The sequence below is a fragment of the Hemiscyllium ocellatum genome, chromosome 3, assembly GCF_020745735.1.
Source record: "Hemiscyllium ocellatum isolate sHemOce1 chromosome 3, sHemOce1.pat.X.cur, whole genome shotgun sequence".
In the NCBI taxonomy this organism is placed as follows: Eukaryota; Metazoa; Chordata; class Chondrichthyes; order Orectolobiformes; family Hemiscylliidae; genus Hemiscyllium; species Hemiscyllium ocellatum.
The window spans coordinates 94,084,077-94,111,631 of NC_083403.1; the positions used below are offsets into that span (position 1 = coordinate 94,084,077).

Consider the following 27,555-nt stretch of genomic DNA (forward strand, 5'->3'; position numbering starts at 1 on the left):
TCCTCTGCATTTGGCACTAGGACCTTTGAACCCTTGAGGTAATGGCTAGGCTGTCAGCCATTTGCCCACCTTCACCACAATATTAGCTGTGCTCCTTTTATTTGATCTGAGAACCATGTAACTACACGAGGAGAACTGACAAAGTACTGAGTAGAAACAACACTGTTTTCCACACTTGATGCTGAACATAGACTATCTAATGAGAGACTCTACCCAACATCAACAGGAAAATTGACTATTTTCCTCTTTGCATTGCCAAGGATGCAATAGCATGCTGTTCCACTCACTGCCCAAAACACACCTCGTGAAGTTCCTGGAATCTATCTAATGTCAACAGCAAAGACAATGGAAGTCACATCCCATTAAAGAGGAATAAAGTGCAGAGTATTTTTCCAATGGATTCTTCAAATAGTTCTCAGAGTTATTTTTCTACGAAGAAATGCCCTGAAGTAGCTCAATGGTCTTTTCTGAGTGTCAGGGATTCCAAAACTAGAGGCCCTAGGTTTATGGGTAAGCTTTTCACAGAGGGTGGTGCATGAAAAGAATGAGTAGCCAAAGGAAGTGGTGGAGGCAGCTACAATTACATCATTTAATAGATATCTGGATGGGTATTTGATTAGGAAGGGTTTTGAGAGATCTGGGCCAAATGCTAGCAAATTGGAACAGGTCAAATTAAGATGTCTGGTTGGCCCACATGAGTTGTACTGAAGGATCTGCTTCCATGTTGTATGACTCTACAACTCTATAACTCATAGGGACTTAAGAACTAGGAACATGAGTAGACAGTTTAGCCCCTCAAGTCTTTGCCAATTAATACAATCCTGATTTATCGCATCTTGGCCTCAACTCCATTTCCATTTAACCTGCCATGAATTAAAATCTGTCCAGCTCTGGCATCCACTTTGGGGTAGTGAATTCCACAGATTCATGATCCTTTGAGGAAAGTAACTCCTCCATACCTCTGTATTAAGCCTGCCACTCATTAGCCTAAAGCTATGACATCTCATTCTAGATTTCCTCACAATGGGAAACATTTGCACACTGTCTACTTTGTCAATCTCATTTCTTGTCTTATATACTCAATTTGATCTCTTATTCTTCTAATCTGCTGTGAGTACAGGCCTAAACTGCTCAATCTCAAAAACTCTCCTCATAAAACAAGCCTGACATCTTTGAAATCAATCTCATGAATGTTAGCTGAACTGTCTCTAATTCAATTACATCCTTCAAGTGAAGGACCAAAATTACATGCAGTACTTCAGGTCCAATCGATTTGATTAGAGTGTAGACGCTGTTAATGTGACTGTTAGGAGATGATTCAAAGCAAAGCTGAAGCTTTACCTAAAAGAAATCTGCAAGAATGCTAAATATTTAGAGCTATTGCTAAGTGAATAAATAATTATGGACTTTGTGATGTTTATGTAGTTGCAACACTTAAACAGTTGCAACACAACTTCTCTGCTTTTATACTCCAATCCTTCATAATAAATGCCAAAATTCGACTTGCCCTCTTATTACCTGCCATACGTGCATACTAACTTACTGCAATTTACGCATGAGATCACCCAGATCCCTCTGTAAGGAAGCATTTTGAAGTTTGGCTAAAATCTATAATTACAGACTTAGTGTGCGTGGATGAGATATACCATGATTTATGATCCAATATCGCACTCTATCTCCAGCACATTGGTGAATAACTACTTTTGAAGAAAGCTTTTTTCGTGTTAAACACGATTTTAGATTTAGCTTAGATTTATCAACATTAATAAATATGACAAAAATAAAATACCAAATGGACAAAAGTGACATCATCCTGTGACTAGTAACGTATTCAAATTTTTGAGAGCTAGAGAATTTTTAGAGGCATTCTAGTCAATTACTGGCAACTTCTGCAAGTGTCAAAGGCTATCAAATTCAAGCATGCGTGAACCACTCTGGATGAATCATTGAGAATGATCATTGTATTCAAACACCAATGAATAATAGTGTATGGAATGGACATGCCATAGAAAATTTCTGGAGCGAGCTTTCCAAATCCAGACTTATTCCATTCCAAAGGGAACAGGTGACTCTGGATGCTGTTTGGGAAGGGAGTATGTTAGCTCCTGTGCAGGTTGTTTTAATGTAGTTGGAAATTTGGTCAGAATCTCCCCTCCCAGCTCTTCAATCTGTGCTTCCTTGACATTTGTTTGCCATGTCGGAGACAATGATGAAAATGCTGTCCTTCCAAAATAAAATAAAGAAACTTTTAAAATTTGCATAAACATGTTTATGTTCAGTGCTGCCATTTTCAGAGGGAAGTCATTGAAAATTAAAATATCACATCACATACGTAAGGATCATTCTGCATTTTTAGCTTTACGCTTCCAACATTCTTCCCTTTGCAATTCTTCGATCCTATAAAAAATACTTATCCTGAACAATGGTTCCTCCACAATTTCCTTGTGCTCAAGACAGAGCAGGCTCTCAACATAACAAATGTGGAAATACAACAGAGAATGTTTCTTTAAGATTAGGAAACTACATAAACATCAAAAAGTCCATAATCATTTATTCATTTAGCATTCTTGCAGATTTCTTTTAGATAAAGCTAAAGCCTTGTTTTGAATAATCTCCTAACAGTCACATTATGCTCTAATCAAATCTGCATTCTGATAACTTATGTAACAATTATTGTAACAAACAGGTTGCTTGATGCTGATGCTAAAATGACCTAGAGATTCATGTGTTAAACCAGCACTGACTGGGCAGGCTCCTTTAATTTCAGGTTCTGATCTGTTGATACTGGGACTAACTTTACTCGTGTATAATAGTGTAAATTGATTGATATTGAAATGGCTGCCCATTATACACTGCTATTCATTGAAGTCAATTTTGTTTGCATTTCTTTTATACTATTTCCCTATCGTTAGAAGTCTGATGATAAAAAGGTGCACAAATGTCTTCACAAATAAACACACAGAGCAATTTAGGACCCTGTTACAAAAGACCTTTGCAGTTTAACTGTTTTGCAACATCATGAAAACAATATTCTTTGAATGCATATTTAAGGATAGATCTTGCAAACTTGCAGGTACACTCTGGAGATTTGACCTGGGAAATGAAAGGGATTTGTGGGATTTTCCCTCCATAGCTGAATTTGTAATATTTGCTCCTGAAAATCCACTGCAAAAATAGAATCCCACAGTACACATTACAGTATAGGCATAGGACCTGAAATCCAGGACTGAGATCAGGTTGGATTCCAGATATTTCCAAATTCCAATTCCTGTCGTTCAGATGGTAGCTAGGTTGGGTCAAGCTGGGTTGGGCATGATAAAGTGTCACTTGGACCGTGGGGCAGAGCGACACATGAACCCACGAAAGAGTCTGGTGACACATCGCCCCAACATACTGTTTACTGAATTGTCCAGCTATGTTATTTTAAAAAATGTTATACAATTAAGCAGGACACCACCATTTGGACACTAAAAGTTTTCAGTGAGCTGGATTTGAGGTGCTCCATCTGTCATCCACTTTATAACAGAGTACTAGCACTTGAGTTTTGCTAAAGGAGAAAAAGCAATTAAACTTGCAAATGATCCATACTGGTCCAACCAATCTTGTACACTTCAAAACAGAGTTCCAACACAACCAGTACATTCATTTCCAAGTATAACAGGTTTTTTAATCATTGCAGCTTTGTTGATAAAAATGAACATGAGAACAAGGATAAATGCAAGAAGACCATGTTCTACACAATAGCATTGCTTTGTGCATTGTCAGGCACACACTACCCACTCACTCTACCCTACCAATGCAAAGTCCAAGTAATCTCCTGGAGGATGAGAACAAATAATGAAAAAAAAGGAAAAGATTTGGCCAACTTCCCTCCCCCCTCTACCCCCCCTCCCCCTTCAGGAGTTCAGGAGATCATTGTTGCCATAAGTAATGAAGAATTAACAATAGGGTCAGGACTTACGTTTTGCTGAAATCCCAGAGAGCACAGTAAGGATTTTCAGTACCCTGGACAAAATAAAAACACTTGTCAGTAAATACTCTTTTTTGTTGTTGTTGATCAGCTCATGCATGAGAAAGAATCTGTTTGGGACCCATTGCCTGGAAATAGGGTGGAGACAGGTTCAATTGAATCATTCAAGAGGATATTGGATGATCATTTCAATAGAAATATTAGGCAAGGATATGGCAAAAAAAGCAGGAGACTGACAAGGTCATGAAACTCATTTGAGTAGTGGTGCAGGCATGATGAACCAAATCATCTCCTTCTGCACCACAACAATTCTGGGATTTTGTTTCACCAGCAAATTCCCTGCTGGGGGAAAATAAGCTAACAATCCTTCCCTATAATCTTCTAAAACTGTTGTGAAGTCACGCCAATACTGCCGACAAAGATGCCTTCTCTCTTGTGTTAATTGTTTGGCATAAAATATAGACAAAACGACTGTTGACAAGGCTGCAAGAGGTGCACTGAGAAGATGGTTTTGGTCCTGCTTGCTTCAAATGAATGGGTGAAAAATAGCAGTTGTCGTATTAGCCATCAATGATGTGACCACATTCTCTATGGTTATGCTTTGGCCATAACTTGTATAAATTGTGTAATTGCAGAATAACCTCTTGTGATCATTTGAAAGTTGGCATTATTGAATTTGTCCAGATGGAAGTCTTGGGCAAATGTCCTTCTTGTCAGTACTATTCATTCTATTGTAGGTAAGGGGACTGAGTATGGTGTAGAACTGATGACAGAAGCCCACTTTGGAGCATGAACCAAGGCATATTTTAACCCCGTTACTTTTATAACCATGCAAGCCCATCTAGAAAATTCTGAAGAAAAACTTGGGTATACAATTTAGAATGTTGTTCAGTTGCAGCCACAATCCTTATCTGGAATGGAATATAACCAGTTTATCTGCCATTGATCGAACAGATGTTAGTTCTGGGAGAGCTTCTCCTTAAATAGGACAAAAGGACAAAGAACAAAGAACAATACAGCACAGGAATAGGGTCTTTGGCCCTCCACGCTTGCACTTACGTAGTTTGTCCTTCCATACTAAAACTGTCCTCACTTACAGAATCCATATCCCTCCATTCCCCTCCCATTCATGTATTGGTCCAGGAGATTCTTAAATGCTGCTATTATGTCTGCTTCCAAGACTTCCTCTGGTATTGCATTTCAGATTCTCACTATTCTTTGTGTGTAAAATTTGCCTCACACATGCCACTCTTTCAAACATGCCCCATCATACCTTTAACTTTCATCCCCTCATAATTGACCCAATCACCCTGGGAAAAAAGCCTCATACTTTACACTCTTTCCATGCCATTCACAATCTTATGAACCTCTATCAGGTCACCCCTCAACCTCCTATGTTCCAGTAAAAACAAAGCTAGTCTATCCAACCTTCCTTCCTAACTAAAATCCCCCATACCATGCATCATCCTGGTAAATCTTTTCTGTACCATCCATATCCTTCTGGTAGCATGGGGACCAGAACTGTACACAATATTCCAAGCATGGCCTAACTAACATTCTACAAAGGTATAGCATAATTTGCCTATTCTTATAGTCAATGTCCCTTCCAATGAGGGCAAGCATGCTGTAGGCCTTTTACTATCTACCTGCATTGCCAACTTCAGTGATCTGTGAACCTTCATATCCAGATCCCCCTGCATATCAATACTCCTAACGGTTCTGCCATCACTGCATAATTTCTACCTGTACTTGAAATATAAACCCATATTGTGTGGGGTGTAATTAAGTGCAAGTTTCATCAGTAGGGATAGTAGTTAACCTTCTCTGAAGGCTGTTAGTGATCCAGACGGGTTTTAAGAGCAATTTCTTTTTTTCGTGGTCGCAATCAAATAACAAGATTCTTCTGAAACATTGTTTCACTATAAAGTGCAGTGAGCTATGGCATGTTATGTCATTAAAAGTGAAAGTAAAAGAGAACAACAGATGTCAATTTGCATGCCCAGTTCTTAAATGATGAATTAACTCTTTGAGAGCCTAACAGCATTCTTAAACATTCAAATCATCAGCTCTTTGTTATTGAAATAACTGAACTGAGTTCTTGTAATTTTCTTGTGATTAATCTTACAACCCATAATTAGCCAACAGCACCAAGTGAAAGAACATCTCATAATTGAAACATCTTTCCAGATTATAATAACATTTTATTTTTGTTCCTGACATGCAACAATTTTCTTCATTTATAGAGCACCCATCATAAAGCACACTAATCCCTACAAGATTGTTTTGCAAGAGCAACTGTGGCAACTATGTAAGAGCAGGAGAGAGGTTTGGACAACTGGCTAAAGGGAAAGTTGAAGGGGCAAATTCTGAGGCAGCTGTTTTATGAGATAGAGAGCAATTTGGGACAGAGTTTCCTGGGAGAGGAAGGGGGCTGAGTGGCTGGAGACCATTTGATCAATGGCAGATGAGATGGAGGCAGACTGGTCAGAACAAGAGCATGTTGATGCCAGGTATGTAGAAGAGTGTTGTCAGTGAATGTGAATGAGGACGGGGATATGGGATGTTTGCCACAAGGTCAAAACAGACTGTGCAGTATGATCTTTGAGATCATTCTCGACTTTGCTTCAGATGGAGTTGGCGAGATTGGAGCAGGAAGTGTGGGAGAAAATGTACTTTCTTGGAACAATGGTGAGGGGAGTTTGAGGTGAGGGAGGTGGATAGGTAAGCAATATTTTTGAGCTAGAATTAGCCTGATGACTGGATTCACAGTGAGGAAGGTACAGTGGTTAAGAAGCATCATCAAGTTCAATCAGATGAAGATGCCTGCTGCCTAGGATATTAGGAGCAACATTCTGGCATTATTCGTGCAATGCTTATTTAAAGAAAACTCTGAGACATCTGTGATTTGGTGTGAAAATGGATTTTGAACCGAATTACAACTGCCATTGGAAAGAATGTAATGGGAAAGGAAGTTGATACTCATCAAAACAACAAAAGAAGCTCATCCCATGTTTGCAAAATGAGGATAGGTGACAAAGAAGGAACCTTAGAACATGTTCACGATGACATAGCCATGATGGATAGAGATGAGTCCTGAGGGTACAATGTTCACAAGCCCGGAAGGGAGTGTCTTGACTGCATGTGAAGAGGAAGCTAGATCCAGGAAATGACATACAATGATGTTAGGTTTGAACAGGGAGGAGGGGCAGAGGAATGACTACATCCAATCAAATCACACATTTTTAAAAGGATATCTGCTTTCCAAATGTAAGGGTAGAAATGGGACATAGTAAAATAAAACATTTTTGAAAATTAATTATTGTTGTTACAATATGTAAGCTGCCCTTATTGCCTGAGGGAGCTTGTTATCTTAACAGCACTTTGTTTAACATGACAATGGATGAGCTGAAATTATATTAGCAATGGTTTTGCAGGATGGATAGGCTGCCACAGGGAAAATTGAATTCATGATCAAGTAGTACTCTCTATTGCACTCAATCCTCCACTTAATACTCTCCTGTATGAGACTCTGTTTCTTGAGTGGAGATCACAGGTTGGCCCTGAGCGCTGAGGACAATCAGTTAATTCAAGGTTAATATCCCTGGAATAGTCGGTAGCAAGGAAGGAAGTACTTACATTTACCAAGTGAGCAAGTTCAATTTCCAGTACAGATTCTGCAATTTTCGGTTTTGGTCTCACTGTCACGGCTATGACTTTTGAATTCACAATGGTGTAATTTCTGTGGGTGTATTTAAAAAGCAAGAGAAAATACAATTGAAGAGTCAAGAATAATTCTTGGAAAGGAGTACAGACATGATAAAAACAATAGGATTAAAAAGCATCAGTCAGAAATGAATAATGTTGCATATAATTTAAGGCATCATCCTGGTTTTCGAATCATTTTTCAATCTCAGCTGCTTCACCTTTCTGCAATCTCCTCCAATTCTGTGACCTCCATGTTATTTTCAGTCTTCACTCCTGCCTCAGCTCAGCTGCTTCTGAAGCCCTCATTATGCCTTTGTTATCTCCAGACTTGATGATCTTAACTCAATCATGTCTAGCCTCCCAATTGCACTCTCTTGCACTGCTCAGAAATATTGCCGCCTGGAATTCAGTTTGCAGTAAGTTCTGTTCACCCATCATCCACCTACTTACTGATCTATCATAGCTTCCATACATCTTGATTTCAATGTGCACTCCTGTTTTCAAATCCATCATGGCCTTCCACCCTCAATTATAGCATCCCCAATTTTTGCACTGTGCCATGAGGAATCTTACTTCATAAATGTGTATCAACATACAAATTAAGAGCAGAAGTAGCCTTTGGCCTCTTGACTAGGTGGAGGTGGGTATTGCAGATGCTGGAGATTAGAGTCAAGTTTAGAGTGGTGCTGGAAAAGCACAGCAGGTCAGGCAGCATCTGAGGAGCAAATTGACGTTTCTTGGCCTCTTGAGCCTGCCCTGCCATTCAATAACAACTTTGTCAATCTACTTGTGTTTGAAATTCCACATTCCTATCTTTGTCTGGTAATCTTTAATTGCCTCACCTAACAAAAATCTACCTACATTCACTTTAATTGACCCCCATCTCCATTGTCCTCTGAAGGCAAAGAGTTCCAAAGTTGTATAACCCTCAGAAAGAAATTCTATTTCTCTCAGTCTGGAAAAGGTAACCCCTAATTTTAACAATGGCCTCTTGTCCAGGTCTCACCTACAAGAGGAAATATCCTTGTTATGTATACCTTATGAAGACCATTCAGAATCTTGAACACTTCAATAAAGTCATGACATACTCTTCTGAATGTCAATGGAAACATGGTCAGCATGTCCAATCTATTCTCATAAGTTAACCTGTGTATTCCAGGAATTATCTTATCTTTCTAGATGATTGTGGTAGTGGATTTGGGGGGTGGGTTATCTAAGGATCTTTGGCAAATTTCTGCAATGTACTTTGTAGACAGTACACACTGTTGCTAATGAGCATTGATAAGGAGATACTGTTTATGGATATGATAGGAACAAATTACTGTAGATGCTGGAATCTGTACTGAAGACAATAAATGCTGGAGATCACAATGAGTCAGACAGCATCTGTGGAGAAACAGCAAGCTAATGTCTAGATGACTCAAGTCTACTTCAGCTCTGATGAACTCAATATGAAGACAAGAGGGCTATAAAGTGCCTAGTCTGAAGATGTGGGCGGCACGGTGGCACAGTGGTTAGCACTGCTGCCTCACAGCGCCTGGAGACCCGGGTTCAATTCCCGACTCAGGCGACTGACTGTGTGGAGTTTGCACGTTCTCCCCGTGTCTGCGTGGGTTTCCTCCGGGTGCTCCGGTTTCCTCCCACAGTCCAAAGATGTGCGGGTCAGGTGAATTGGCCATTCTAAATTGCCCATAGTGGTAAGGGATAATGTAGGGGTATGGGTGGGTTGCGCTTCGGCGGGTCGGTGTGGACTTGTTGGGCCGAAGGGCCTGTTTCCACACTGTAAGTAATCTAAATCTAAAAAGAGTCATTTAAAGTGTGGAAGTGACAGCATTTATGGGATAGTTTTCTGATGGGGGCCATGGGTGAAGGGATGGGGGATGGTAGCTGCTGAGTTGTGGGGTCTAAGGTGCCAGTGAAGAAAAGATGTTCATAGTGCAGTTTAAGGGATCAGAGCGTGAGAATGACAGAACAATGGTGTGTCGCCTGCCAGACTTGAAAGGACAGTAAGTGGGACCGGGGGGAAGGGGAGGACATGATAGCAAGCTAAAAGAAAGGGAAGAAATATTCACAATTTAAAGACGTTGAACTCAATATGAAGACAAGAGGGCTATAAAGTGCCTAGTCTGAAGATGAGATGTTGTTTCTCGGTTTACAGTGTAATTCACTGGAACACTGCAGCATGTCGAGGACAGACATGCGGGCATGTGAACAGAACACTGTGTTAAAATGACGGCTACAGGAAGATCGAAGTCCTTCTTGCACACAAACTGGAGGTGTTCTGCAAAGCAGTCACCCAGTCTGTGTTTGGGTTCTCCAATGAAGAGTTCGCCACAGTCAGCGCAGCAAATACAATACACAAAATGGGAGGATGTACAGGTGAAACACTGCTTCACCTGGAAAGACTGTTTAGGACCTTAGATGGTGAGCAGTGAGATGGTGAAGGGGCAGGTGTTGCACCTTCTGCATTTATATGGGAAGGTGCCATGGAGAGATGGTTGGTGTTGGTAGTTGTGGGATGGATGAGATTGTCCCAGAGGGAACACTACCTGCAAAATGCAGACAAGGAATTGAGGGGAAAGTATGTTTGTTGGTGGCGCTTTGCTGAAGTTGTCTGAAATGATGGTGAATGATCTTTGAATGCTGAGGCTGATTGGACGAAAAGTGAGGACAAGGGGGACATGATAAATCTGTTGTGAGTGATGGAAAGGGCAAGGGCAGAAACACAGTTGATAGGTTGGCCTATACAGGACTGAAAAAACTTCATTCATTTTGCCTCCAACTGCTATCCCTCTCTAACTTTCACTTCATCCATTTCCGACATTTCCCTTCCTTTCCTTGATCTCTATCTCCAATTCAGGGAATAAACTGTCCACAGCCATCCACTACAATGCCACTGACTCCCATAGTTACATTCAGTACAGCTCGTTACACCCCACGCCTGCAAGGACTCCATCCTATTCTCCCAGTTCCTTTGTCTATGACATATTTGAAAATGTGTTGCTGGAAAAACGCAGCAGATCAGGCAACATCCAAGGAGTAGGAGAATCGACATTTCGGGCATGAGCCCTTCTTCAGGATGCTGCCTGACCTGCTGCGCTTTTCCAGCAACACATTTTCAGCTCTGATCTCCAGCATCTGCAGTCCTCACTTTCTCCTATGTCATATCTGTTTGGATAATGTCGCTTTCCAAAACAGCACTGCCGACATGGCTCGCTTCTTCCACGACACTGGTTTCCCACCCATTGTGGTTGACCCGGCCCTCAACAACATCTGACCTATCACCCATACTGCCACCCTTGCCCTTTCCCATCACTTACAATAGTGTGAGCGGGTTTCCCTTGTCCTCACTTTTCAGCCCACCAGCCTCTGCAATCAAAAGATCATTCTCCACTGTTTCAGACAACTCTAGCAGAACTCCAAACTGTGTAAAAGCAGAACTCTGACCTTCCTCTAGCTGGTCACTTTAACAGTGTCCTGCTCGCAAGCCTGCATGTCTGCTCTTGGCATACTGCAGTGTTCCAGTGAATCACATCTCACCTTCAGACAAGGAAGTTTACAGCCTTCTGGACTTAATATTGAGTTCAGTACCTTTAAATTGTTAACTAGATTAGATTACTTACAGTGTGGAAACAGGCCCTTCGGCCCAATAAGTCCACACCGACCCGCTGAAGCGCAACCCACCCATATCCCTACGTTTACCCCCTACCGAACACTACGGGCAATTTAGCATGGCTAATTCACCTCTTTGGACTGTGGGAGGAAACCGGAGCACCCGTAGGAAACCCACACAGACACGGGGAGAACGTTCAAACTCCGCACAGTCAGTCGCATTTCTTCTGTTTTTGTTTAGCTGGCAGGAAGCACATCATTGTTCTGCCATTCTCACATTCCAATCACTTAAGCTGAACTATCAACATCTTTTCTTCACCGGCACCTTATACCCACTCCAACCCTGCCGCTGCAAAACTATAACATAAATGCTGTCCCCTCCATACTTTATCTCGGCTCTGATGGAGAATCGTCTCGACTCAGAATGTTAGCTTGCTCTCTCTCTGTGGATGCTGTCTGATCTGCTGTGATCTGTAGCATTTGTTGTCTTGTGAATGTGCTGTCAGTCTAGCAGACTGCTTTGTCCCGGATAATATGAATCTTTTTAAGTGTTGTTGGAGCTGCCTTTACCCAAGCAAGTATTCCAACATATGCCTGATTTGTGCCTTGTTGGTAGTAGTGAGGCTTTGGGGAGTCAGGAGGGAGTTAGTTGTTGCAGGATTCTTAGCCTCTGACCTGCTCTTGCAGGCACAGTATTTATGTTGCTAGTGCTCCCAGTTCAGTTTCTGGTCAATGGTAAGCCCCAGTATGTTGACAGTAGGGGATTTTATGATTGATTGTCAAGGTACAATGATAAGTCATACAGTCATACAGATGGACAGTACGAAAACAGACCCTTCAGTCCAACTCACCCATGCTGACCAGATATCCTAAATTAATCTAGTCCCATTTGCCAGCATTTTTGCCCGTATCCCTCTAACCCCTTCCTATTCATAAACCCATCCGGATGCCTTTTAAAAGTTGTAATTGTATTAGCCTCTATCACTCTCTCTGGCAGCTCATTTCATGTATGCATCACAGTCTGCATGAAAACGTTGCCTCTTAAAACACTTCTAAATCTTTCCCCCTCACATTAAACCTATGAACTCTAGTTTTAGATTCCCTCACCTCAGGGAAAAGGCCTTGCCTATTTACTCTGTCCATACCCCTACGATTTTATAAACCTCTATAAGGTCACCCCTCAGCCTTTGATGCTCAGGGAAAATAGCTCCTGCCTATTTAGACTCTTCCTATAGCTCAAACCCTCCAACCCTGCCAACATCCTTATAAATCTTTTCTGAACTCTTTCAAGTTTCACAACATCTTTCCTATAGCAGGGAGACCATAATTGCATACAATATTCTAAAAGTGGGTTAATCAATGTCCTGATTAGAATGGTGCTGGAAAAGCACAACAGGTCAGGCAGCATCCGAGGAGCAGGAAAATCGACATTTCGGGCAAAAGCCCTTCATCAGGAATAGAAGCAGGGTGCCGGAAGAGTGGAGAGATAAATGAGAGGGGGTGGGGGTGGGGAGTCTCTATGCTACTTTCTCCCCACCCCCACCCCCCTCTCATTTATCTCTCCACTCTTCAGGCACCCTGAATCTATTCCTGATAAAGGGTATTTGCCCAAAACGTCGATGCTGCCTGACTTGCTGTGCTTTCTGAGCACCACTCTAATCTAGACTCTGTTTTCCAATATCTGCAGTCCTTGTTTTTACCTAGTTGATTTTAACCCTACTGCGAATCTTGCAGGGATGCCTGCCTTGAAGAAGATTTCCTCCTCTCTCTACAACAATCTCAGTAAGTCTCTATGCTACTTTCTCCCCACCCCCACGCCCCTCTCATTTATCTCTCCACTCTGCAGGCACCCTGCGTCTTTCCTGATGCAGGGCTTTTGCCCGAAATGTTGATTTTCCTGCTCCTTGGATGCTGCCTGACCTGCTGTGCTTTTCCACAGCACCACTGTAATCCAGACTCTGGTTTCCAGCATCTGCAGTCCTTGTTTTTACCTAATCAATGTCCTGAACAGCTACAACATAACGTCTGAACTCCTGTATTCAATGCACTGATGAATAAAGGAAAGCATACCAAATGCCTTGTTTGCTGTCTTGACTACCAGGGACTTCACTTTCAAGGAATTATGAACCTGTGCTCCAAGGGTTTCTTTGTTCAGCAACACTCTCCAGAACCTTACCATTAACTGTAAAAATCCTGTCCTGATTTGCCTTTCCAAAATGCAGTAGCTCACATTTATCTAAATGTCAGCTTCTATTTTGTTAAATAAATAGAATAGATTGCATTGAAAGAGTCCCAAATTCATCCCAGCTTTGAGATAGCTGGGTGTTTCACTTTGAAACTGTGAGTTCAGCCTTTAATTTCACTGTGAATATCATGAAAGATAAAGACTGGAAAAAATCCAAAAACAAAGAACTGAATCATAGAATCCCCATAGTGTGGGCTACATTTGGCCCATTGATTAGACATTGTTGATTCTCCTGCTCCTCGGATGCTGCCTGACCTGCTGTGCTTTTCCAGCACCACACTTGTGACATTTAAAGCTCATCCCACCCAACCCACTCTGCATTTCCTATGGCTAATCCACCCAACATACATACCCCTGGACATTATGGGCTATTTTGCGTGGCCAATCTGCCCAGCCTGCACATTTTTGGACTGTGGAAGGAAAGCAGAGCACTAGGAGGAAACTCTTGCAGACATGGGGAGAAAGTACAAACTCCACACAGACATCATCCTAGGCTGAAATTGGGCTTGGTTCCCTGGTGCTGTGAGGCAGCATTGCTGACCACTGAGCCATCATGCAGCTTCACGAGAGTTGACATATTATTCCCCACCTCCAATTATTGAAAAGCATTTTGTCTTTGCAAATTAACGCTATGTCTGTTAATATGTATATTCATAAGACAAATCGAGATCTTCTTAAATTGAAAGAGCATTTATTTTAGTCAAAACATATTTTAAAATAATTATTACTGTTCATGTTTTTCTTTGAATATTTTGGCTGAATATTGCTGGGTTATAAATTAGAACAACCGGACTTCTACCAAATCTGGACATTTGCTGACCGGACAGCTTTAAAAATAGTTCTGAAAATATAGGTCTATCCATCTTTCCCTGACATACCATTGGTAAGTCGAGGGACCACAGATTCATTTTGCATTGTGATTTGCCATTACTGACAAATCTTTCAAGTTTTCAGCATCTACCCACCCCAAAAATGTCATTGTGTAGAAGAGGGTAGGGTCTAACTACACCAAAGCTTCAGGTGTTTCCAGCTTTGACAGCTGGTGCAGCAATTTCTGATCAGACCTACATACCAAATGATGTTTGCGGATCTGTTGTAGATCTAGGATCATGATCATGCCTTCAATCACCCACAAGAGGAGACATTTTCCCAAACAGGCACATTGACATCCTATTCAGAAACATTCTCTCTCAGTTTCTCTCCATGTTACACACTATCCTGACTTAGGGCTAATGGATGGGATTGTGGAATTCTAAACACAAACAGGTCAGCAATGATCTTATTGAATGGAGGAGCAGGCTCAAGGAGCCAAATGATCTTTTTCTGCTCCTTTTGTATTGGTTCATATGAATTATATTGTCAATTCTTCACTGTTGCTGAGTTAAAATCCGGAAGTCCTTTCCTTAAAGCCGATGGATGTGTCTCCTCCTAAAGGACTGTAGCAGTTCAAGAAGGCAGCTCACTATCACCTTCTCCAGGGTAGCTGTAATGGCAAATCACAATGCAAAATGAATCTGTGGTCCCTCGACTTACCAATGGTATGTCAGGGAAAGATGGATAGACCTATATTTTCAGAACTATTTTTAAAGCTGTCCAGTCAGCAAATGTCCAGATTTGGTAGAAGTCCAGTTGTTCTAATTTATAACCCAAATAATTTCAGCCAAAATATTCAAAGAAAAACATGAACAGTAATAATTATTTTAAAATATGTTTTGACTAAAATAAATGCTCTTTCAATTTAAGAAGATCTCGATTTGTCTTATGAATATGCATATTAACAGACATAGTGTTAATTTGCAATGGCAAAATGCTTTTCAATAATTGGAGGTGGTGAATAATATGTCAACTCTCATGAAGCTGCATGATGGCTCAGTGATCAAGTATGGTCAAACTTACTGGTGAAATCTATAACTCATGAATGAATTACAAAATAAATCTTAAATAAAGCTCAAGGAACTCATCTTTTGATTGCAGCCTTACTGACTTAATATTGTACTGAGTTCCATAATTTCAGATCATAACCACTGCTCCCACTAGTTTATTTTCAAGAGACAGTTGTTGATGGTGTACCTGCTTTTCCCAGTTCTATCTTCTCCAAACACGTTGCTTGTTTCTGTTCCTACTCCCACACTACTCCTCCAATTCCCATCTCAACAATTGTTTGAAACCTGCAGTAGCTCTTACATCTTGAGACAAGGACCTGGAATCAATTCAAGTCTTGGGTGATTGCCTGTGATGAGATTGCACATTCTGACACAGTCCAAAGATGTGCAGGTTAGGTAAATTGGTCATGCTAAACTGCCTCATAAAATTCAGAGATTTGTAGATTAGGTGGGTTTAGATTAGATTACTTACAGTGTGGAAACAGGCCCTTCGGCCCAACAAGTCCACACCGACCCGCTGAAGCGCAACCCACCCATACCCCTACATTTACCCCTTACCTAACACTACGGGCAATTTAGAATGGCCAATTCACCTGATCTGCACATCTTTGGACTGTGGGAGGAAACCGGAGCATCCGGAGGAAACCCACACAGACACGGGGAGAACGTGCAAACTCCACACAGTCAGTCGCCTGAGGCGGGAATTGAACCCAGGTCTCTGGCGCTGTGTGGCAGCAATGCTAACCACTGTGCCGCCGTGCCACCCACAATTTATCATGTTACCCATAATAAATATGATGGATGCTGAGTGGAGGTGGGATTGTCTTTGGAGGATCAATGCAGACTTGATGGATCAAATGATCTCTTACTGCATTATATGGATTCTATGATCTTCAGTTCTGATTATAGGACATTGTTCTGAAATGTGATTTAATTTAGCTAGCCCAGGATACCAAGCATTTCAGTATATTCTGTTTATATTTTCTTTCAAAAATTTAGTTTGGCAAATATAAGAAGAAAATACTGGAAATGCTCAGCAAGAGTTGCAGTATCCTGGGATAGCTAAATTAAGTCATGTTTCAGAACAATGACCTTTCATCAAAACTTTCAAAAATTTAGCTTGGCAAATTATTCTTCTCGGAGCTGAAATTATTCTTCTCCTCCTCCTTGATATTCGAGAAGGTAATGGATGATTACTTAAATAGAAATAAAGTGCAAGCTGATGGGAAAAAGGCAACAGTTGAGCACCAAGTCAATACACTCAAAGAGCTAGTGTAAATATGATGGGTTGAATGGTCTTTTTCTGCACTACAATAGCACTGTAATTCTGAAAAATCATCCCTAATTATTCAAGCAATGCAGAACCACAACTGAAATAGTGAGTTTGCTATGGGACGGGGCAGGAGGTAGGTAGCTCAGTGATTAGCACTGCTGACTCCCAGCACAGGGGACCTGTATTTGATTTCAGCCTAGGGTGACTGTCTATGTGGTGTTTTCACATTCTCCTTGTGTCTGCGTGGGCTTTTTCCAGATGCTCCGGTTTCCTCATACAGTTCAACGATAGGTAGGTTAGGTGGATTAGCTATGCTAAATTCTCCCATCATGTGCAGGCTAGATGGGTGAGCTATAGTAAATGCCGGGTTACAGGGATAGTGCAGGGGATTGGATCTAGGTAGGATGCCCTACAGAGGATTGGTGCAGATTTGATGGGCTGAATGGCCTCTTTCAGCACTGAAGGATTCTATGTTTCAAGTTTACATTATCTTGAAAGGGATTGAGCAACACACTGGTGATACTACTATTAATGACAAATCAGCCTTCTTGCCAATTGAACTAACTGGTCTCCCTCTCTCCCATTCTCTATCCTGCCACAATTCTTTCACTTCCTTTAATAAGTTATACTGCAAATATTGTATTTTGGTAATTGAGAAAATAGTTTGACTACTTGAATTGCCAAAATCAATTTTATTTTTGTTGTCAGGACCACAAAATCAAAGGTATTCTTTCTAAGTTTCAGTTAAGGAGAATTTGGGCAGTTTGCAAAGCTGTTTGTGGCCTCTCCGATTCTTCCAGGTGACATGGACTCGAAGTTCCTGATTTCCTCTGCAGCATTCTTTGTGAATATCCAGCTTATCAGGAATCCCCATCATGCATTTAGCTCCTGGATAGCTTCACATTCAACCTCAAATTTATAAAAATTTGGAATTAGAGAATGAGGTAACACTGACATATGTCAATCTGCCCATCTTGCCAGAGCCAATTACTTGATGCTCATATTGCTCCCAACTACTTGCACCATCAACCAATAATTATATTTTTTCCCTTCCCAATGCCTTTTGACAAGTTACAAGTCAATCTGCTCTCCACTATCCTTTCAGATGACAGCGGCTTTAAGAATCAAATAAATAAATACTTCATCTATAATTCTCTTGCTAATCAGCCAAAATTGGTATCATCTAGTTACTGAACCTTCTGTGATCAGAAACAGTTTTATCTTATTTATTTTATCAAAGGCCTCTCTGATTTTGAACCCTTCTGTCAAATCTACTGTCTCATTGCTGATTTTGTAATTGATTTTTTTTAGATTACTTACTTACAGTGTGGAAACAGGCCCTTCGGCCCAACAAGTCCACACCGACCCTCCGAAGAGCAACCCACCCAGACCCATTCCCCTACATTTACCCCTTTTACCTACACTACGGGCAATTTCGCATGGCCAATTCACCTAACCTGCACATTTTTTTTGGACTGTGGGAGGAAACCGGAGCACCCGGAAGAAACCCATGCAGACACGGGGAGAATGTACAGACTCCATACAGACAGTTGCCTGAGGCGGGAATTGAACCCAGGTCTCTGGCGCTGTGAGGCAGCAATGCTAGCCACTGTGCCACCGTGCCGCCACAAGTTGGTGCCTTTTGCTTTACACACATTTGATTCTCAGTTGAGATTCTTTGTAGAAACAGGGAGGATATCTAGATGTGTGAATTCACAGACATGACACTTAATGAAGAAAGCTTTCTGAATTTCAAAAGTGTATTGCTGGGCAGAGGCCATAGGCAGTGTCTTGTGCTGTCACTGACGCCAAGCTTGAGACTGGGAAGGGCATTTTTTTAAACAGGTTGATGCTGTATCTGAACACACACCACCATTCTACCTCCAAAAGGTTGGTAATTCTGGTTAGATGGGACTATCTTGGGAGTTTTGATACCCTAGTTAGGCTGCTGGGGTCCTGGCCACTGAGTGATTGGATTGTGGTTTGATGGGTCTCTCACCAATGTTCTAGCAAACCAATGAGGCCCCCTGGTACATCAGCAAGATTGTACCCTTGGCTTTTCTGTGAAGAGCTTATAAAGTAGCTTTTTCCCTTCAGCTCATGTTGTTAAGCATGTTATTCCCTTAGCAACAACTGTGGATAAGCAAGTATTTATAACAATCAGACACATGTTGCTCTGTCATTTTCTCTTCAATCAGCCCTAGTATTCAAGTTGCTGGAAATCATTATGTGGTCCAGAGGAAACAGTTGCTTGTGGATTGGCAGCTAGCACAATGCAAGTCAATCTGGTCGGAAATAAATTATTAGTTGTCAGAGAGGGTGTGAAAGTTTTAATGAGCCAGACATCAAATTAAATCATCTAGATTTTCACTTCAGTGAGTTTATTCATGGAGTTGGGCAGGGCTTTCAATAAATGAATCTGTGCAACACAGTGAGAACTGCTGATCTTTGCAATGAAGTCTTGGCAGTTGTAGTGATGGCAAAGAGGGGACAATTTAACTCTTGCCATGATATTTGTATTGTTTGCTTGTGGCAGTGGGTCTGGCTCTTGTTCTTTAAGCACAGGAGCTGCATTTTTGGAGCAAACCCATTGTGTGCAATAAATGGCAGGGTCTGGGCAGTGCACTGGCTCCCTGATGGCAGCATTCACTGGGAACAAGAGCCTTGCACCTCAAAGGCCAACCTCACACCTATGATCTTAACTTATAAACATTCAACTTGTTTTTAAAAATCTCCGCCCAACAAGCTGCAAATATGTTTCTAAAAGGGAGATTTGAGATTTTAACTTTTCATATTCCAGAGATGTTCTAAAGGTCTTTGCCATCAATTTGAATAAAGTGATTGTAAATCGCAAGAACCTGTAGGCAAAGCTGTTTTGGCTGGCAAAGGAATGCCACACAGAATACATGGTGGACACACTGCTCTTCCTAAGCAATTTGTCCAATTGTTAACATCCACCGGGAGTGATCAGACAAAGCTAGACTGAACACTGAATGTGTTGGTGACATTTGTGTCGAAGTGTTCCTTCAACATCTCATGTGCAATGGAATTTTAACTCTCAATCTACGAAGACTAACTAAGTGACGATGACAGTTAAAATACACGTATATATATTTTCCTGTCCTTGAGCCCAGAATTCAGTATTTTATCAAAGTCTCCTTACGTGAGCCAGGACAATAAGTGTCAGCTGGTGGCATCGCAGACTAGACAACCACTTATCTTATTGATCAGATTAGGGTGTATTATCAAATAAAAGACCACAAATGTCTTGTGTCTGTGGGGTGACAGATCTCGTGTGGTATTCCCAGTACCTTCTTAAATTTATTGCATCCTCGTAAGCATATTAAAAAAAAACAAACATTATATCTGTGCCACTCACATTCATCTCTCCTTAATTCCTCCCTCTCTCTCATTCCAGGAGGAACATAACACATATTAGGGCAGGAAGTGTCAAAACAGTGGCTGCCCAATATTTGGCTCCTCATCCGTTATGATGAAAGGATCCTGACTCTGAATGTCCCAAGAGGCTAACTGATGTATCCAAGCTCTGGACTATCCTTGACTCACTGTGTCAGGATCCCCTGAGCAAAGGATATATTCCACATCCTGACTAAAATCTGCTGACAACCTATGTTCTATATCTATGTTCTATGTAAGCTTCCTAGGCCTGTCTCCATGCTAAATGACACTGCAAGACAGCTGTGCTGTTGACCTGGAATCTCTCACTGAGAGGAAAAAATGCAAAATGCCAAGGCTGTTAGCATCTACCCAGGCTCAGAGTGAGTGAATATCCTAGGAATTCAGTCTAGTCCAGTCCATGTATGACCCTCGATACAGTGTCCTTGCTGCAGCATTATAATGATAGCTGTTGGTGCAGGTCCAAGTGCAGCAGTGAAGTGCATAAGAGTTCTGTAAGTGGAGTGGAGATATGTCATGAGGGTTCAGATGCCAATGGCTGTGGACATAGAGCACATGTGGCCAGTGCCCATGCAGTGTGCCCTAAATAGTCAGTGCCTGGTGTCTAATGCAGAGGCTCTTTGCTTCCAGCAATGAGCTGAAGTCATCAGGTGCTTGGTCTGGTTTCCATGTCAGGAATTCTCAACATCTAGCTTGTGTGGTGTACTTGGCAAGCTAGAAAGCTGATTATTAATAAGGTGAGCTGTGCTGTAAGAAGCTATTTACCAAGCAACAATCTCCCTCAATTAGCAACTAATCGCTGTCTGGAAAGCCAACTTGTTGCTTGCCAAAAGCATAAAAGATGGTACACAATATTCCCAACATCCAGATAGTCCACCTACACCAAACTTCAGTTGCTGGTCTGCCACAAATTCCACCTGGATGAAATTTCATCCATCGAGTCATTAATAGCGCAGAAGGCAGCAGTTCATCCCATCAACTTGCTGTTTCTATATGGAGCAACCCAGTCACTCCCATTTTTTCCTGCTTGGCCCCAATAATTGCACATTGCAAGATAATTAAATTGAGTGTGAGCCTGGGAGAATTGGTAATCCGAGGGCATAAATTTAAGGTAAATGATAAAAGAACTATAAGAGAAGAGATGGGAGATTCTTTGATCTAATGAGCTATTATAATCTGGTATGCACTGTTTGAAAGTTTGCTCGAAGCAGATTCAATCACAGCTTTCAAAAGGGAATTGGATGAATGTTTGAATAAGCAACATTTGCCAGACTGTCTAGAAAGTGCAGGGGAGTGGGACTAATTGAATGTTCTCCTTCTCCGTGGCAGTCATTTATGCATCATAATATTGTAAATAACAAGAAGGTGATGCAGTTTTAATATTACAGATAATGAAAAACATGATCAAAACATAATGATGCTGAAAACAGAAATATGCCTTGCCTAAAGTCCATTAGGCGCCTGCTGTACATGGTAGCTAATTACTACACAGTAGTTTCATTTCAACAGCAATTTTAAGCTTCATCAAGCACTTCAGGATTGAGAAACGTGCTTAAGAATAATGGCTACTCCTTACTCAAGTGAGCATATTTGCAACAGTTATAAATATCCTTAGTCCCTGCAAAGTTACACCTCTGCATCTTTAACTGGCATAAATAATTAGTGTATTGCAGACATTTTGTGTGCCGTCTTTAATTCTGTGTGACACACAGAAGCTATCACACTTCCTCTCCTTCACTTATTAAAACCAAATCCCTGTCTCCCTTCTGATCAATTCACATGACTGGCAATCAGCATATATCCACAGTTAGGATAAGAAGAAATGGAAAATAATAAATCACAAAATTGCCAAAGTGAAGGGACTGCAGTGTTTCAATGAATAACTGGAGAGTGGCATAATACATCTCGGGATGGGACTGCAGTTGGAGAATATTTCCCAGCAGGTCTTAAAACAAGCCTGAATGCAAAATGACTTTTCCTTCTTTTACATGCACACTAGATTTTCGCTGATAATTTTTCCTGCAGATTTTTCCCATTGAGATTCAAGGAAGGTAAATAGATAGCTTTATGGCATTGGAAAATTACAGTAAGTCCACTTGCTCACAGATTGTCTCTCACTGTGTACACACAAGATCATTTTCATGGGGTCAGCTGTGGCTCAGAAGCTAGTCAGGCTTGTACCTGAATAGATAAAAGAAAGACTGTAGTCCTGTGGATCTACAGGAAAAAACACATACTGACCAAATATTGAACTACAGAAGCAATCATCCCAACACCCACAAACGAAGCTGCATTAGAACATTATTCCAACGAGCCAACACACACTGCAGCACAGAGAAACTACGCAGAGTAGTGGAAAATCACCTATACCATGTATTCAAAAAGAATGGGTACCCAGTGATCACAGTCCGCCGATTTCACAGCAACAAACCCAAACAAGCAGACAAAACACATCCAGAAACCCTAGCCACTCTCCCTTACATCAAAGACATTTTGGAAATACTGCCAGACTACTCAGACCCCTTGGCATCATGATGGCCCACAAACCCACCAACATACTACAACAGCAACTAATGAACTTGAAAAACCCTATACTGACAATGAGCAAACTAATGTAATTTACAAAATACTGTGCAAGAACTGTAGCAAACACTACATTGGACAAACAGGCAGAAAACTAGCCATCAGGATCCATGAACACCAACTAGCCACAAAAAAAAATGACCTTCTCTCACTATTATCCTCATATACAGATAAGGAAGGACACCACTTCAACTGGGACAATACATCCATCCTAGGACAAGCCAAACAAAGACACACACGCGAATTCCTAGAAAAATGGCATTCTAACCAGAACTCTATCAACAAACAAATCGAGTTAGTCCCCATCTACCACCCTCTGAGAAAAGGAACAGGAAGTGACTTCACTACAGGAAATAGCATCACCACAAGAAATGACATCACCAACCCAAAGAAACCCAAACTTATAAATAGAAAGCAGGAATTTTCAGCATTGCTTCGCCTGAGGCCCACTGAAGAGGTTATCTAGTAGGGTAATGAAACATCTGGAAATGAACCTTCCTGCTCAGTGAGTAAAACTACAGCCAAAACCTCAACCTGAGCTACAAATCTTCTCAAAACTCTCTATCACTGATTACTCTGTCCATTCCCTAATAAGTACAACTAAATGTAGCTGTGCATTTAGTAGCCAGGAAGAAGCTGCTCTGTGGCTGTGAATCTCTCTGAAACTGTCTGACATAAGCTCCATTTTAAATACATCTTTACAAGAATCTGGTTTTCTGACCCATTTCTTGCATGTCTGCCATCACTTCTTCTCCTCCCTCTTAGAACAACAATGGAGTTCCCTTCTCTGCATTCCCTACACCAGCCTCCATATAGAAAAGCATCATCCTCCATTTCCATCACCTCAAACACAATTCCACCAATAAACACGTGCCAGCACCCTGGAGGGAGTGATCCTGCTGCAGCAGCTTGACCCACTCTCCGTCACTCCGAGCACCTCTTCACCCCATCCATGGTACTTTCCCTTGCAATTGCAGATGATGTAACATTTGCCCATTCATCTCTTTTCCATTCACTGTTCAAGACCAAAACATGCATTCCAGGTGAAGCGACATTTTAATTGTACTTCTTTCAATCTAGTCCACTGCATTCACTGCTCACAATGTTATCTCAAGATCAAATACAGACTGGGTGACTGCTTTCAGGAACACCTCTGTGTAGTGATTGTAACAAGGTCAGCCAAGTGGATTTCATTGAAGATCAGGCTCCCTGATTGGAGCTGTTAACTTGGCCTAATCAAGGAGCCCTGACTGACAGATATAAACATGAAGGTGCTGGTGGAAAATATGGAATCAAGTTTTAGCAATTTTTTTTATCATGTCACTATACAAACACATACAACCATGGATGATCTAAAATATATATATATTAAACAGGAATGTCAGAGGTTCTGCTCACTTTAGGGATTGGCTTCATGCAAGTTGAGTTAGTGTCATGTATTATGCATGTGTAAATAAAGGGTGACTAGGTGGTGGAATACCAGCCATTGTGACATTATTTCAGTGGTGATGAGAGAAAAACATATCCCTGAACAGATTTGCTTGCAACAATTGTCTTTGAAGCATGTCTGGCATCATGTTGTTATTGGGAGGCTTGACTCATTTGATAATGCCATCAAAGACTGGGCCTAGTATATGGAAATAAAGCATTACAGTTTTTCCAGCAAATGACATTGGAGCAGATGAAAAGCACTGCGTAATTCTCCTCCAAGCGGGGACCTGCAGCTTTCTCGGTTATTAGGAGCCTAACTTTCCCAATGGCACCAGATACTAAAACCTTTCATGAGTTGATGGATTTAATCAAGGAATATTATGAGTCAAAACCTCCTCTAATTCTGAGATGCTATCAGTTTTACTTGACAGTTCGAGAAGCAGGGGAATCAGTATCAGGATTTTTGACGAGATTAAGACAACTGGCAGAAGCATGTGATTTTGGTTTAACCCTAACTAAGATGCTGTGAGACAGTTTCATATGTAGGATGAGTGATGTGACCATGCAAAAGCCCCTATTAGTCGAAGGCCAACTGGACTTCAAACAGGCACAACAACTGGCTTTGTCATCAGGAAATGCAGCAAATGAGGCTTATGAGTTATAGGGTATAAAGATAGAAGGCTGAGGCTGAGAAAATTGGCATTACTGAGAAGAGAAACTGTGTTAAAATCTTTCATCTTGCACTTATTACAATTGCTGCAAGTATAACATTATAGAACATAGAACAGTATAGCATGGTACAAGCCATTCAGCCCTCGATGTTATGCTGATCTTTTATTCTACTCTATGATCAAACTAACTTACAGATCCTCCATTTTACTGTCATCCATGTGCCTACTCAAGAGTTGCTTAAATGTCTTAATGTATCTATTTCTACTAACACTGTTGGTAGTGCATTCCACTCACGCAACAACTCACTGTGTAAAGAACCAACCTCTGACATCTCCCCTAATCCTTCCTCTAATCACCTTAAAATTATGTCCCCTCATGATAGCCATTTCCACTCTAGGAAAGAGTCTCTGGCTATCCATTCTATCTATGCCTCTCATCATCTTGTACAATTCTACCAAGTCACCTCTTACCGGTCTTCGTTCAAATGGGTGAAGCTCTAGCTCTCTTGACCTTTCTTCATAAGACATGCCCTCCAGTCCAGGCATTATCCTGGTAAATCTCCTCTGCACCTTCTCTTAAGCTCCCACATGCTTCCTTTAATGAGGTGACCAGACCTGAACACAACATTACAAGTGTGGTCTAAACAGGGCTTTTATAGAGCTGCAGCACAACCTCACAGTTCTTAAACTCAATCTCCTGCTAATGAAAGCCAATTCACCATACACCTTCTCAACTCTTATCAACTTGAGTGACAACTTAGAGGGATCTATAGACATGTTCTTCCACACTGCCAAGAATCCTGCCTTTACCCCTGTAATCTGCACTCAAATTTGACAGTCCAAAATGAATCAATTCACACTTTTCCAAGTTGAAAGTCATCTGCCACTTATCAGCCCAGTTCTGCATCCTGTGAATGTCTGGTTTTCAACTTATAACAGCCCTTCATATTATCCATCACTCCACCAACCTTCATGTCATCTGCTAACCCATCCTTTCACAACCTCATCCAAGTTATTTATAAAAATCACAAAGAGCAGAGGTACCAGAACTGATCCCTATGGAATACCACTGGTCACCAAGCTCCAAGTTGAATACTTTCCACCTACTACCACTTTCCGTCTTCTATGGGACAGCCAATTCTGTATCCAGACAGCCAGATTTCCCCATCCCATGCCTCCTTACTTTCTGAATGACCCTACTGTGGGGAATCTTATCAAATAAATCCCCTGATCAGGTGGGAATAACTCTGTGGGAAGCTAGGGAAGTGAATGCTGGGCTCCTTGTTGAGATATTTGTCCCATTGATAGTCACAGGTGAGATGCCAGAAGACTAAAGATTGGCTAAAGTGGTGCCACTATTTAGGAAAGGTGATAAAGAAAAGCCAGGGAACTATAGACTGGTGAGTCTGACAGCAGTAGTGGGCAAGTTGTTGGAGGGAATTCTGAGGGACAGGATGTATATGTATTTGGAAAGGCAAGGACTGATTAGCTATAGTCAACATGGCTTTCTGCATGGGAAATCATGTCTTATGAGCTTGATTGAGTGTTTTGAAGAAGTAATGAAGTGAATTGATGAGGGCAGAATGGTGGACGTGATCTATATGGACTTCAGTGAGGTGTTCGATAAGGTTCCTCATGGTAGACTAGTTAGCAAGGTTAGATCTCACGGAATATAGATTGGAGGCCTGTTACTAGTGGAGTGCCACAAGGATCGGTGCTGGGTCCACTGCTTTTTGTCATTTATGTAAATGATTTGAATGTGAACATAGGAGGGAGAGTTAGCAAGTTTGCATATGACACCAAAATTGAAGGTGTAGTGGACAGCTAAGAAGATTCCCTGATAGTATAACGGGATCTTGATCAGGAGGGCCAATCTGAGGAGTTGCAGATGGAGTTTAATTTAGATAAATGTGAGGTGCTACATTTTGAAATACAAATCTTAGCAGGACTTCTACACTTAATGGTAAGGTCCTGGGAAGTGTTGCTGAATAAAGCAACTTCGGAGGGCAGATTCATAGTTCCTTGAAAGTGAAGTTGTAGTTAGATCGGATAGTGAAGGTGGTGTTTGGTATGCTTTCCTTTATTGGTCAGACTATTGAGTTATGTTGTGGCTTTACAGGACATTGGTGAAGCCAGTTTTGGAATATTGCATGTAATTTTGGTCTCTTTCCTGTCAGAAGGATGTTGTGAAACTTGAAAGGATTCAGAAAAGATTTACAAGGATGTTGCCAGGGTTTGGAGGATGTGAGCTATAGGGGGAGGTTGATGCGTATATGGAACAAACTGCCAGAGGAAATGGTGGAGGCTGGTACAATTACAACATTTAAAAGGTATCTGGATGGGTATATGACTAGAAAGGGTTTGGAGGGATATGGACTAAGTACTGGCAAATGGGACTAAATTAATTGGTCAATACTTGATTGGCATGGATGAGTCGGACTGAAGAGAATGTTCCTGTGCTGTACATCTCCATGACTATGACTCTAAATGCCTTACTAAAATCAATGTACACAACATCCATTGTTCTCCCATCATCAATGTGTTTTGTCACACCGTCAAAGAATTCAATCACGTTTGTGAGGCATGACCTGCATCTCACAAAGCCATGCAGACTATCTCTAATCAAGCCATTGTTTTCCAAGAAATCATAAATCCTGTCCCTCAAAGCTCTCTCCAATACTTTGCCCACCACAGACCTAACACTGATTGGTCAGTCATTCCCAGGATTATCCCTATTCTCTTTCTTGAAGGGAATAACATTTGTC

General features: G+C 41.3%; 1 protein-coding gene across 1 annotated transcript in view; it reads right to left on the reverse strand.

Moving 5' to 3' along the window:
- The window catches only part of adgrb3 (adhesion G protein-coupled receptor B3), an 870,525-nt gene that overhangs the window by 361,981 nt on the left and 480,989 nt on the right, over window positions 1-27,555 (reverse strand). The window contains exons 15-16 of the mRNA XM_060821286.1: window positions 7,607-7,709; window positions 3,962-4,005 (exon numbers count right to left, since the gene is read on the reverse strand). Of these exons, the coding sequence (XP_060677269.1) occupies window positions 3,962-4,005; window positions 7,607-7,709 (147 nt within the window). The remainder of the gene's footprint in view (window positions 1-3,961; window positions 4,006-7,606; window positions 7,710-27,555) is intronic.